Here is a 15,155-nt window from a genome sequence, read left to right as displayed (position 1 = left end):
CGTCTCAAATTAGTCTTGTAATTAAAAAAAAAAAAAGGGAAAATAAATAATGCTGGCTAGAACACTGAGGGTGGGTTGGGGGAGGGGTAAGGGTTTGGTGGTAGTTTGTAGAGGTGATATACAATCTTCGTAAATAAAGAAAAGGATGCTACTGCTGATGTTTTTCTATCCACAACCTTGGAAACGGAGAACTAGAGAACCAGATTTGTTCTGGGAGAATACAGAGCATTGTGCGGAGCAGAATAAGATCTCAAACACTTTGCCGGTGTTGTATTAGATAAGCTCTCAATTAAGTCTCAGATATCACAGACACAAGTTTGAGAAAAATCCAAACAGTGCAAGTTTATTATTTATTTCACCACAAATCCACTTAGAAGAAACTAGACGGGGGGGGAAAAAAAACTTCCGCCATTTACATACACGTAAATAAAAAATAAATAAATAAATAAATAACTTTGGATGTTGCCAATACTAATGTGTCATTTATAGGACGACACCAATGAAAGAGAAGAGCTGTAAAAATGCTCTGGGTGTTTTTAGGTCACAGCTCCCAAGGCAGGACAGGTTAACACTGGACAGGAACATTATGTGCAAACACTTTGTAGGACAAGGTATTATAACCTGCAGAGCTGGTGGCATGAGAAAGTGACCTCCGTGGCTTCTTATTTTACCCGTGTGTAATTTAAGATCAGGGCTTGTTATTCAACCAGCTCCGTTTGAAGAAGCGGTCGCGCTCCCCTTGCTCATCGTGACCTTTAGACTGGTTTGCTTACAGTTATATTTTTACCTCGCTCTGCAGCATTGCTACTTAGGGGGGCGGGGGGCTGTTCCTTTAACTGCCATAGTGCAGATCGGGGCACCATTACATTTGACCAAATAACTCCCTTAATGTTAAAAATACACCCACAGAACAGGAAACACTGGCGCATGCCAATCTTAACGAGAGCCCTGCAGAAGCTTGCAATAAGGCATTTCTGAAGACTCCAGCAGAGAAGGGGTTAATAAAGATGTATCTTCATGCACCCATTCCCAACACACAAAGTAGAGCCCCAAAAACATTATATGGTTTTGATATGTTACCACCTTAAGCCCGTGCAGTGCAAGACTAGCTCTGCCTTGCAGGCCCTTCCTACACTTGGCAAGCACTAAAGCAGCATTTCATGTTGTATGAGAAACACTTCCCTTAAAACAGACATGCAGTACTTTATATAGTGATACTTGGCATAAATATACACTTTACACACCCTTTTTCCAGACTTTGCCAGGTTGGCAGTGCTGAATTTGTGTGGAGACCACCATGTCGTCAGCCCCACAATAATAATCATCACCAGAGGCCTTCCTCACAGAGAGGGTTTCTTTACATGTGTTTTGCAGGGATAGGAGCTTTTAGCAGCCACTACCACTGGAACACTCTTGTGATTATTTTTGAGTCTTAATTATGAAGGATGGAAGTGGATTCTCATAGTAGACACAGCTTTAAAGGTACAGTCCCTTCTACTAATATACTGTTGGTTTAAATTGAGCCAATTTACACTTTCCTGTCTTACACTTTTTTTTACGTTAGTGCCATAATTCAAGATATTTACATGAGCTTTGTATTTGGAGATTACAAGCCGTGAACTCCAAACAGCAAACAAAACTAAAATTGGCGACACTTGTGGGACCAACTCATTAAACTAGTCGCTATGAAACTGTGGTCCCTGAAAACCTTAGTGGTGGACCCCCCAAAAACTTCAAAATTCACTCAAGCTCGCTCCTTCAGTCTGTGGCTTTTCTACCACCCCTGGAGGCTGATCTTTATATTTAAGTTCACATTTTCTAAAGATTTTTTTCTACCTATAAATATAGAGATGAACAGAGTTAAGTATGGTGATCCACCAAAATATTAACACTACATCTACATTAAGGATTAGTTTGGGAACCCCAGCATTAAACATTAGTAGCTTCAACAATGTGTGAAATACACATTGCAGTGAATGGTCTCACCTTGCCTTTCTCTAGGCCAGTGTTTTTCAACCAGGGTAGTACTTCCACTGCAGCCAGGGATTCTGGGTAATGACATGCAAATGTGCAGTGTGTCACTCTTTACTTCTTTTCCATTTTAACATGGAACCCTATATGCCTATGCCTGCCGTATTACACATGCCAAATACAGAAGGATTTACAATGCATCTGATCTCGGACGCTATTAGAGAGGGTTGAGATTCCCCAGAATTTTACATAGGGTTCCTTAACCAAAAAAAGGTTGGAAACCACTGCCCCAGTCAATGACATAGATCATATAAAGGTATCATGCTTCAAGTGGAGAAAGGACGCTATTCCAATGTTGTACAATTATAAGACAGTTTTTAGGCATTTTTCCATGGTGGCCAATAATGATAACATTCATATTTTGCCAAAATAGAATGATATATTTCATAGTGAAATACATGATCAACAAAAAATAAATGCAACTTTTAAAAGAAAAATATTTTGCACTGTTTAAGGGGATTGCATCATTTAGGTATCAGCATGTACATTTTTAATAGAGATTACAAGCATGAAATGCTGCACACAAATAGCCAAATGGACTGATCTGGTATCTTGTAGTCTGTCTTTTTGGTGTTCTTTCCTGGCAACTGTCGCTAGCATTAAAAACGTACAATCATTCAATCAGGGCTCTCACCTGTGGATACAACTACAGGCATTGTGCCAGCATGCAGACAACACAGGACAATAAATACGCACATTAGGGAATGTAATAAGAAAGAGACAGTCTGAGCCAGGGGTGGCCAGCGCCAATCCTCAAGAGCCACCAACAAGTCAGGTTATCCCTTCTTCAGCACAGGGGGCCCAGTCAGTGGTTCAGTCTTTGACTGAGCCACCTGTGCTGAAGCAGGGATATCCTGAAAACCTGACCTGTTGGTGAGCCTTCAGGACTGGAGTTGGCCACTCCTGGCTCCGAGTCATATATAAATAGGCAAATGAAATGGCCATGGCATCTGGGAATAAGACATCCAATATTTGTTCACAGTTTTTTTTTTCTGGGCTAAATAAAAATTGTGACTTTCAATATCTATGCCAGACTTCAATAAACTGAGTTTCATTAACGCTCCTGGCGTCGCCCATTTGTGTAGCCTTGTGTCAAGCTATATGCTGTTGACTCTAGATGCATTGTGACATCTTCACTGCTTGGGGCCCTGCCGCTTCCCCCGCAGCTGGTGCTGACATTTCAAGCTCTTGTGGATTTAGGTGACAAGCATTTCCACGGTGAGCGCTGTCCGCATGGATTCAGAGCTACGGCTCCCATATTGGTCGAAGTCTTCCAGGAATCAAAGTAACCACCGCCAATGTCAGAGAGCCTTGCAACGCAACGATGAATGGCATCAAAGAGGTTAATACTGACATCGGGGTACATTCGCGCACGTAGAACAAGAGTTATATTTTGATTCCCTTGTGACCAGGGAGACTTCAAACTTTTTCGCTGCCAGATGGGCCGACAACGTAGCGCCTGGCTACAAAAAGGGTTAATGCACAAGGCGCAGGCAAAATCCTTCAAGCCTACAAATGTCTTTCAATCTTCTTCATCTAAAAGCTGGCCTAGAATTCTCACAGCTGAGGTCCTGTGTCTACAGTGGGGACAAAAAAGAAAATACAATGGTTACATTAATCTCCAGATGATAAAGACAGATGTCATTTTTAATGTAAATAAAGCTAAGCTGTAAGAAACAGAAAATATCAAGGTACTTTATTTTCAGGTTAGAAAATTGCATTACAGGGTCCCATCTGGTTTAGACAGGGGATTCCAGCTTTTTGTGTTTATTATTTTTGTGTTAACAATGAAAAAAAAAATTGCCACACATATGAATATGGTGTATTGGTGCATTTTTTTTATTTTTTTTTAGATACCTTTGTTTCCTACCTGTGTACGGGCTGCCACAAGAGGTGGCATTTCACAGGAAATTATGCCTAATTTCCGTTGTTAATCAGTTTTGATAACCAGTCGATTGTGTTTTTTCTGTGTTGTTCGGTTCAAAACGGAATCCCTATTAATACAACACAAAATGTTCCCCTACTCGTCTGCATACTACACAGCAGAAACATTCAGCTACTAAAAAGGTGCAGTACCTTTAAAGATCCTATATTGTAGCCACAATCAAGTGAAAGCACTCAGCAAGGCAACACGTTCTCGACCAGTTTTCACAGTTGTTTAGATATACATGGCTTGAGGGCTTAACTCTGACAGCACAATGGAAAATTGGATGGACTGTACAGTCTTTGCTAATTTGTATCCAAAGGCCTGCTATTTGTAGCAGTCTTCAAAAATATTAAGGTCAATAGTTCTTCCAAACAAATCTATTGAAGGCTATTGTAATAAAGTGTGTGTCCTGGGTGAAAAGCAAGATGAAAGGGAATCTGCAGTGTGTCTTCCCCCAGGCAGAATAAGTGGGACTGCAGCTTTAAATTAGCTGAATAATTACTAGCACGTTAAAGTAATAATCAATGGAGGGGGGGAGGGGTTGTAATTATGGCTGTGGACTTGAATAGACAAGCTTGAGGACTGAATCCCTGCCTCTTCCAGCATTCCTTTGTGCGACATTTAAGCTTTTTCAGTCTACTCAACTAATAAGAACTTCTTCTCTAAAACTTTTTTGCTGGTTTGTTGCCCCAGAGGACCAGTAATGTGCTGCCCAGCACAACAATGGGGGCAAACGTTGCACATAAAAAATGGTTAATGTTCCAGAAAAGCCTTTGTATGTGAAGCATTAAGTGACTCAGGCAGGGAAATGCACACGTCCCATAGAAGTGTTCCACCAAGTTAAAGGAAGAAAGAAGACTGCACAGTCCAAAGACAAGTCCAATCATTTGTGATATATTTCTATGTATAAGCACTCTGTAATTATCACTATTGTGAATTAGAAGCACTTGTACCGGTATATTCCGCTTTTAGTTACATTATTGAGGGCATTACCGTTACAAGCAATTCTTTCTATATTTCTATGTGTGTTACCAATCCTGCACAGCACAACTTTTGCAGACTTTGCACATGTTCCTATAGCCACCATGACATCATAATTATATGGTTATGGTTATGGTATATACTATGTACTGGCTTATCCAGTGTGTCTTGTTGCTTCATGTATTAGGTCAGAAATGTGCTACAAGGCTTTCAGTACAGAGGTGGCTCAACCAATGTCATTCTAAACTCATTTGGAACTGATGTGTTGTATAAATGTCAGGACTACTGCACATTCTGGGATACACACATTATAAATAAAGAATGATACTTCCACAATATGCAGCATGATGTATCAGGAAAAAAATAGGTCTCGGTGTGCCCTTAAACCTATGAATATCTGAAGGGTCAGCAAGCAAGTTCTAATTTACATATATATACTGCCAGAGAAGCATGCATTACTATGCAATGTGTTGCAGGCTCTGCTAAAAGCAGAACGGTGATCTCATTTCATTTCTTAGCAAGGTTCTGAGGCACCCACTAGTCATGGTGAGATGTTTACAGCTCAACTCAGATAAAGCTGCAAAAGGTAACTCCTAAAAGTTCAATACCTTATTTGTTGTGTAAAAAAAAAAAGCCTGATTATCATTACTAGCTGGTTGAAACGAGATTAGCCAGTACATATTAATATGAAGGTGATGTGCTCTCACCCAAGTTCACACATCAAGACTGTAACATAACTAGGATTACAGGTCAACATTCCTGGGCCTCAAACTACCATTGTTATCACTGAGCCACACCTCTGCCCCCAGGATAAACAAGAAAAGGAAAAGAAAATGTAATAATGTTTAGTTTCACATAATGTCAGTCCGGCTTCTTCAAAAGAACGTTTTGTCACAGACTAGAATACCAGACTGCTTACTAATGGTCGTGACAAACACTGGAAAATGAGTAATAAATTGAAAGAGAAAAAAAAGTCAGCATGGAGAGGATTATAGGAAATTTGCTAAGCACTCCAGAAAACTGTTAGCAATATCAAGGGAATGAGGAAGTTGTTTCTGGGCCTCTTGTTTTATTTACACTATCTACAAGGAATCGGAAATGTGTGTGACTAGTTAAGCGCTCAGCATACTTTGGTAAAAGTTGTTTGCTAAAGTAACAGAATGGAGGCACCTGTGCTTCAGAGTTTGTGAGTCCAACAGAAATGCAGAAGGATTGTACATGTCCTAAATGAAGCCTTTAGCTTAGAACATTGTCTCAGTGCCTGGGTCAGCTCGTGGGCACTTGAGCTCCCTGTGCCTCAGGTACCAAAATTAGATTGGAAGATCTTTGTTGTAGATGCTGGTTGTAATTACAAACTGCACTGCAGAGTGCTGCGCGTGCAGTAAGCACTATATATAAAAAAAATCCATATTATTAATATTCTATATGCAGATGGCTTCTGTACTGTCTGCAATAACTTTGTAGCCCTGGATTGCACTTCTGTGATTTTAACATAAGCTAAAGAATGTATTTAGGGGTCAAATAATCCACTCCATTCGGGAAGGAAGGTAAATACACTACTGTCAGTGCATTATAAGCCCCTCCACCTTTGAACAGAGGTTAATTGTGTTTACTACAGCAGCTGAAGATCTATCTCCTGCTTGCTCCTCCCACATTACCCTATACTTGTAGTTATGTTAAACAATTACAATTAACTCCTTAAGAGTTTAAGGAGTTTGCTGCAGATTAATTACCCCAAAAAAATAACATGGAAGAAATATGATCTTTGCTAAAAATGTTAATGGAAACCGATTCTTAAGCTGTCCTTTATTAGAGCAGCATTTAAAAACTTACAAAAACATTTTTAAATAAAAGGCTTAAATGTGTACACTGTTTTATGCTGACAAATTGCCTTCAACAAAAAGATAGGATTTAAAGTGAAAAAAAAAAAGACACGTAACTATAGCCCTACGCTTTGTAATATTAACACCGTTTATTACTAAGTATTCCATTCTTATCCACAGGTCTGCATTTTTTCCTTACCGTGCTGCGTTTTAAGAAGGCAGATGTTTCCATGTGCTGACAAACGCTGTGGGGATGAGGGAATAAGGTACTGTAGTTATGCTGTTCCATACATCGAGGGTTGGGTCATAGCAGTCCAATGTTTTGCATCTCTGAATCCCAAAATAGCCTCCAACTACAAACAGTTTATTACCAGATGCTACGGCGTGACAGCTCATTCGTTTAGCAGTCACGTCTCCTGCCTTAGTCCACTGATATGTTTCGCTGTTAAATTTATAAGCCGAACAGGCTGAGAATTCTGTGTCTCCACCCATGATAAATATCTGGGTTCCCAGAACAGCGGCGGCTGTGTAGCGCCATGGCTGTGGGCAAATGGCTGGTACTGTCCATCTGTTTTCAGAAGGATCGTAGCATTGAACTTTGGGCAACTTATCATGGCTAACACTGGTACCTCCGAAAGCAAATAATTTAAGCTTTGCACTGACCACCGCCGCGTTGCTCACACCTTCTCGCAGTGGAGCAACCATTGTCCATTTGTTGGTTACTGGGTCATACTGTTCCACTTGTTTTAATGACACAGAGGGCGAGGCGGGAAGGCAGCCGGTTGCTGCAGTGTGTCCTCCTACCACATACAAACAGTGCTTCAGCTCGGCGGAGCCATGACCAAACCGTGCAACAAGCATGGGAGCAGCCTTTGACCACTCCTCATGGAGTGTATCATAGACCCATACATCCTTCGATACACCATTTTCTGATCCCCTACCGCCAGTGATGTAGACTTTGCAGCCTATTGCACAAGCGCTGAACTCTTTGCGAGGACTTGGGATATCTGCCTTGGGTATGATCTCTTTCGCCTTTTGATCTACAAGGTACAGTTTATCACACATGAAAGTCTGCCCGCCCAGGAGAAACAGAGCATGGCCAGTTTTACGGGGTCTGGCACACAAGCTTGTGACTACGCCATCATTTTGTAATATTTTTAACTTGCATCTAATAGCTTCTTCTACCAGCTCTTTGCTTTTTTTCTGCTTGATAATAAGTTCCTCCATGGCTACATTCTCCATGAGATATATGGCTGGTAGGAGGGCTAATCGTACAGTTTGCAGCAATTCAGGCAAGTAACAGTGGCGCTTATTTAGATCGTAGTTAATCCAGTTCATTGCAGACTCATACACCATCCTCTCATCCTCTGTTTCTAACTCTTCATTGGACAAGATCTGTACCACCATTTCTTTAGGCAGCTGGAGAAAGTCTTCACTTTTGCAAAGGGTTTGAAAGTTGTTAAGGCACATCCTCCAAGATAACTCATACAGCTTAGTGCACTGATGAGCATCGGAGAGCTGGAGCATGCCTAGACAGTTGGTTGGATAAAGGTTCTTCTCCAAGAACTCGGCACAAGCATCTCTGATGTCTTGGAACTCTAACATGTCCCCAGCTTCTAGAAGAGACTCTGCATTCTCTTCATTGATGATGACCCTGGATGAATATGCATAATCTAGAAGGAGCTCCAGCACCTCTGGATGAATAGCATTGTGGAAGTTCACCTCGTTGGCCTGGCTTTCTTTAAGTCCACCACTAAACATTGCCTCAAAGTAGCGACTGCAAGCAGCGAGGACAGCCCGGTGGCAAGGAAAAGACCTGCTTCCTGCCAGGAGGAGGACATCTGTGAAGAGACATTGCTGGCGTAAAAGGTTCAGGTGAGTAAGAACACTGTCAGCGTATGAAGATTTGTGGAACAAGTAGATATTCATAGAGCCAGTGCTAGCTCTGGACTTGCGGTTTTCATGTATGCTAACCGACATTTTCTTCACTCCTGTAATTAGACAAAACACAAGTTTTACAATTGTTCCCCCAGACAGATAACGTAATTAAACAACCCATTATGATTATTACATTTCAATACACAAGTTTCTGGCATCAGTTACAGCAGGGGTGGCCAACTGTGGCCCGTTTGGAGTGGCCATGTGATGATACTCCAGGGATCAGCTGCTCCACAGTTGTGGGGCCCTCTCACGCCACCCTGCTGGCGCAACCGGCCAATGCCAGAAGTTGTGGGAATTGGCGAGGAGGGGAATTGAATGAGAGAAGGGGGGTGGTAGAGTCAGTGAGTAGAGGAGAGTGAGCGAGGAGGTTGGGTGGGAGTGAATTAGAGGAGGGGGAGAGAGCGAGTCAGAGGAGGGGGTGGCAGTAGGGCAGTGGCCTGCCCAAAACTATTTGGGCCAATCTATTGGCATGCCTGGACAAAAGGTTGGCCACCCCTGAATTACAGTATCAGCCACTTGCTTTCTGTGTGTCATCTTGGACAAATCAGTTTATCTTTCCATGACTCAGCTATCTGAATAGGATTAGGAGATTAATATTAGTGTTGCTTTATCCATTCTTTAGAGACTGCAACGCAGAACAAAGTGCCAGAAATAAGGTGTCCTGAGAGCACCCCTGGGTAGCTGCATACATGTCTATGACATAAGTAGGAAAATGGGCAGTATAGGAGAGCTAAGTGGTCAGTCACTGTCTTACTATGTCTTGCAAAGAACTTTGGAATTGAAAGGCACTATGCAAAATAAAGTATTTTTTTAGTTTTTTCCCAAAAAGTTATTTTATTATTCATTTTTATTGTCATGTATTTACTAATGTAGTGAATGTGACATTGTTAAACTACATTAACATAATGATCAACAGCTACACCGCCTTGCAAAACCAGTTCTGTGGCTTTCTGAGATACATTACGGATCAGAGCTCAACAAAAAAGCCAAACTATTTTATTTCTCACACCTCTATCTCCAACTTTAGCTGATCCACTTTACACACGTCAAAATGCAAATACAATAATCATAACAGAATAAGATATCTGATCGCTCTGTGGGATATAAGAGAATGATCTATGCTGAACACCTATCTGATTAATTTATTGCAGGCGTGTGCTGCTCTTGGAAGATATCCATACAGTGGCACATTAGGAAAAATATATCAAACATGGAAAACAAGATCTAACATTGTTTTGAGGAAACACCATGCACAAATCTGTCAGCGGTCAGCACTGCACAGAATTATTACATATCACGCATACAACATGCTCACTGAAAAAGAAACAGACAGCAGTGAGCATCCTAGTACATCTACACTCAACCAAAACATATTCTCCCAATAGCAAATATAACTCAACTTGCACTGGCAAGGGGACTTGCAACCTGTTGCAATGCATTGCTGGACCCTATTACAGTGAAGAGGTTAATCATTGGTAACCCCAAGACAGACTTATAAAAAGGTACTGCACCAACATATTTGCTATGCTCACCTTCGCTCCTGCTTTATAATCCACAATAATGGTGCAGATCAAACTACAAATTAAGCTAACCACAGTTGGATGCTCCATAGGTAAAACAGGGTGATGGGTGTAGTTTTAAGTTAAACTAGACATATATATGCAGTGGTCGCGTGTTCAGTAGCGGATTTCCCATTAGGCCCAGGCCAGGACGGCAAATTTCCCTTCCACCCCCGCACCCCATATACAGAGGCCCCGCTCTCTACCCCACTGATTACCAGGGGAGAGCGTGGGGCCTCTGTAAAGTTCTTACCTTCTCCGTGCCGCCCTCCTCCTTCTTCAGCATCAAATAACGCTGCGAGATCACATAGTGTTGCCTTGGCAATGTGACGTCACATGGCGTCGCATTGCCGTGGAAACGTGATGTCGCGGCATCAAATGGCGATGTCACGTTACTATGACAAAGAGACGCCGTGTGAGGTTGCATTGCCGTGGCAACGTGACGCGCCGTGTGACATTGCAGCATCATTTGACGCTGAAGTAGGAATGCACCAGGTAAGTGTCCAAGGGCGGCAGTTTTGTAAATCCCTCACTGCGTGTATTGCTACTGGGCGTATAGTGTACCCGTATTTTTCTATTTACAAACACAGATTACCACTAGTTTTCTGATTTACAAACTCGCAGCCCCACTTTCTTTCTAAAGCAAGAATGATTTACAGTACTTTACACAAGCTCTGCACTTCTGTGTTTAGAACACAAATAGTGTATACATCTTTAGGGAATAAGGTCCAGAGAGAACTGTCCCATTGTTTAAAGCCTGTTCGTGTCCAGCGCTGGTTTAGGGGACAGAGGGTTACATTTTGTGAACATAAAACACTGCTTGGAGATTTTTGACAAAATTCCAAGTGTGTGTCTAATGAGCTTAAAAGTGTCACATCCCGACAACTGATGCCACACACCGCAATTATAACCAACGTACAGATGTAACAATGGTGTGAAACGACTTTCAGGGGATCTGTAGAAAACATGCAAAATTAAGCGTGCATTTCATTTGCATACATTTTATTAAACTCAGAAATAAAATTCCGTTAAAAAAAAACCCAGATTAGATATTTTTCCCCATTTCAAGCACATTTCTGTTAAGATTCAGCTCATTTTTAATCTCTTCGCTACCAGGAAATTACAAAGGAAATGTAGGCATCAGTAAATAAAATTGATTTACTTATACAAGACCAAATTAGCCGTTTTACTTGTACAGTAGCAAATAAAGGGAATTAATAAGAGTCTGAAGTTATAACCATGTCCAGGTATAGTTCAGGTTTTTTTTTAAGCGGTCCACAAGCTTCAAACAGAAAACATCAAAATATCAGCCACCCTTATTCTGTGGAACTAATGTAAAAACCTACTTCAGACAAGTAAACAGCAGAAGCAACACACTTAATTATTAGCATGAAAAGGTGTTCTACTGTTACTTTTTACATGAAAAAAGTGAGTGAGTTGTAACGTAGTGGGATCATAAGTAGTCTTCTCCACACTTACATATTGTGAGATTTTTAACACATTGCTTAAGAAAGCATCCTCAATCTTTCATTTTTCATCAATATCACTGGTGCTGTTACGGCTTTAAGCACTTTGCTGCCAGTGTGGGATTTAAAGGTGTAACACAGTACTAGTGCTATAGTAACTGCATGGTTGTTGAAACTTGATTCGCTGTAAAAAGAGGTACAATGTATCCAGCCAAGAAATATTATGCATAATGTTGTGCGTGTTCCTTTTTCAGATACTGATCCAAATTTACCACAGGACACCTCAGTGCTCAGGTGACTTGCAAGGTGTCTTCGGCATAGCACCACTTAGTAATTATGGGCCAAGGAAAGCATCAGAACAGAATATGTGCCCATAAGAAAAAAGCATTGCAGCACACACACAAATACAATTTGCCCCAGCACCAATATAACCAAGCAACATGATGTGAAATGCAGTTATAAAGGAAGACAACATGTGTAACAGCATTTTGAAGCTATTAGCTGAGACTGCCTGTTGTCCACTTAATCAGCATAGTCCATGAGGACAGCATGATCTGGCACTGCTCATTGCGAGCAGAGTTTGAGCCAAGTCTGTCATCTCTAGTGGAATATGTTTATCCTAACAATATGCAACACGTGTATAAGGCTTTTTAAAAAGTCTTAGCCCGTGTCTCTGAAATGGCTGGCCTCCAAGCTTTTACCCACATGGTTCTCTTCACCTCAAAACGTGTATTAGCTGCAAAAGATATCTGGGTGAATGGCAAAACCATCACCCTCTTCTGCAACGTTTTGCAAGCCCCCAATGGCATTACGACCATAAAAACAAGTAGTCATTAGAATTCTTAACTCTTTCCCTGGCAGAAGGGCCACCAATGCATTGTAACTAAAGGGTTAATTGTTGCTGACATCTCCAGCACCGAGGAGGGTTATCCTTATTAACACCATAAAAATCACAGCTCCCATTCTAACATTTATACGGTTTACTCACATAGGAGCAATTACCAGTCTACTTTTATGGCTGGTTTTTTTTTATCAAGTGTTATCAGCATTTAATGTATATTACATTGTTTGCATCTTTATACTACATAGTGCTGCATACATGGACAACACACACAGATATATTTTATATATATATATATATATATATATATATATATATATATATATATCAAATAAAAAGATCACTTCTGAGCACATTCACATGTCTTAGACAGGTCTGCAACCCTGTAAATGGGTTCCATGTAAAAATGGATTTTAGGCAAAAGGTGGCACTGTGTGCTCATTTGCGTGTCATTTCCCAGAATCCCTTGCTGCAGTGGAAGCACTGTATGTTAGGTGATAATGGTGAAAAGCAAGGTTGCAGACCTGTCTAAGACATGTGAATGTGCTCACAAGTTATCTTATTATTTGCTATATGCAATAAGGTGGAGGTTTCTTGTCGCCTTTTTCACCCACCATAACTTGAAATTGTGTGTGTGTGTGTGTGTGTGTGTGTGTACACACACACACACACACACACTGAGCATGGTGTTACCAAAACCAGCACACCGTTTTTATTATTTACATGCTTAAGTTTACGCTTTCTTTTTCTTTTCTTTTAGTAAAGAAAAGGGGGATTCTGTCAAAATCAGTCTATGGTTAAATACATGATAAACATTTTTGTGACCTTTTATTTTACAGAATCAGGCTCATATGACATACAGTATCATTACTTTTTTTTAACATCACTTCGACCACTACACAAGAATGATGATATTAATAGGATAGATAGTAAGCAGACACCAGAAATCAGACCCTCTCCTTGCTGAATAGAGTCCCTCTGTACATGGTTATGTAGATAGAAGAGGAACATAGTGGAATACAAGCGATACAGACAGCATGCAGTCTGCGCACACACAGGGGCTCTCATTCAAACTCGCTCCTCCCCACAGAAAACACACAGAGCAACCAGAATTAACATCACAGATACAATAACAATTACAATACCGGCCACAAAGAGTTAGCACTATTATTATATTGGATGTAACTAGACTGTGCTATTAGGCTAACGTGAAAGTACTTTATAGATACAATGTTGCAGACGGGACGGCTCTTGCATACCGATGATCCTATTTAGCAGAGACTCCCTGATACTTCACTCTAGAATGTATCATTGTTCTACTTTCACCCTGATACAAGTGCCACCGTCCCAGTGAAAGTCTATGGAACATTATAACATCTGCTCCATTAATTACCACCCATAATTCCCCCCTTATTAGGAGCTTTCACATGCTGGCCAACGTGGTCCCTTCTTCACATGCAACATCTACTGATGACTTACGTTGGCATCACATCATGAATGGCAAGATCACTTTTTCATCCAAGATTAACAAGGCTGCGTAAAACAACTAATATACAGATCATGCAAAGTCGTGGAGGAGATGAAAGAATGAATGAAAGAAAGAATGAAACACTTACAGCTCAGCTCACTGGGTATCATGACAGTGTGTTCTGTTTCACAAGGAGTTTTCCTATAGCAGCCTGGGAAAGATGAAGGAACTTTCTGCCGCAATTGCCTGGGCTGTTCCAGTGTAACCAGGAGACTGCGTCCGCTGCTTTCTCTGCGTCTTCTTTCTGCAAGAGATTCACACAGGCAGCAGCCCCGCTGCACTCTAAGCGCTCAGCCCTGTGCTTTATCCTGGGCTTCCTGGAGGACACATGGGCAGTGGGAGGAGGAGGAGCGAGGCGCTGGCACACGGAGTGAGGAGCCTGTGTCTGAGCCCTGCTCTGTGCGCCTGTGGCAGACTACTGCTGCTGCCTGGCTTCATTCACACAGAGGTGTTAAAGGCTCATGAGGAGGAGCAGCCAAGGGAGGAGGGCAGGCTGTGTCTGTACACAACCCCCCCCCCCCCCTTCCACGCCTGAAATGAACAACTACAACGTGTGTTTTGCTCATGATAGGGGAGGGAATATGTAAAATAAACATTTAAAAAAAAAAGTGTTGCTGCATTGTGAAGGGGGAAGGAAGATATGATTAGCAGGATTAATACCCACGGGGGAAAAAAGGAGATATTAGTGGAAATGAGCACACCTGCAATTGAATGTAGGGAGAACGCTAGTAATTATTAGGTTTTCATGTAAAGGTATCAGCTAATACTGTAGTACTCATTTACTCTGAACTATCCTAACTAGACTAACACAGCTATTTCTACTTAAGGCTGCGTCCCCGCTAGTGCTGAGCGGGCGGCACTTGCAGCGGGTACTTACATATATAGATATATGTAAGTCCCCGCTCACGCTGTGCGCGCTCATGCACGGGCACACCCGCGCGCGGCGCTTAGATAAACAAAAAAAAGATACTTTCCCGCACGCTCAATTACCCGCAATGCCCCCCCTCCGGCGCGCGTGTAAATGCAGGACACCAGCGCTCATGCTTGGAGCGCTCTCC

At 41.6% G+C, this 15,155-nt stretch overlaps 1 protein-coding gene across 1 annotated transcript; it reads right to left on the bottom strand.

The window, feature by feature from the left end:
• Positions 1–332: 332 nt before the first annotated feature.
• On the bottom strand, positions 333–14,608 carry ENC1 (ectodermal-neural cortex 1). Its single transcript, XM_075591673.1, has 3 exons — positions 14,186–14,608; positions 6,962–8,753; positions 333–3,608 (listed from the first exon to the last, which is right to left on the bottom strand). Exon 2 carries the CDS (start codon positions 8,740–8,742, stop codon positions 6,973–6,975), a length of 1,770 nt encoding a protein of 589 aa, XP_075447788.1. The 5' UTR covers positions 8,743–8,753; positions 14,186–14,608; the 3' UTR covers positions 333–3,608; positions 6,962–6,972.
• Between the last annotated feature and the right edge of the window lie 547 nt (positions 14,609–15,155).

Source organism: Ascaphus truei, chromosome 1, assembly GCF_040206685.1.
Source record: "Ascaphus truei isolate aAscTru1 chromosome 1, aAscTru1.hap1, whole genome shotgun sequence".
NCBI lineage: Eukaryota > Metazoa > Chordata > Amphibia > Anura > Ascaphidae > Ascaphus > Ascaphus truei.
This window is presented reverse-complemented; position numbering and strand designations above follow the sequence as displayed.

Excerpts from the sequence above, each read along its gene's own strand:
- ENC1 (XM_075591673.1), bottom strand. The coding sequence starts at position 8,742 with ATGTCGGTTAGCATACATGAAAACCGCAAGTCCAGAGCTAGCACTGGC.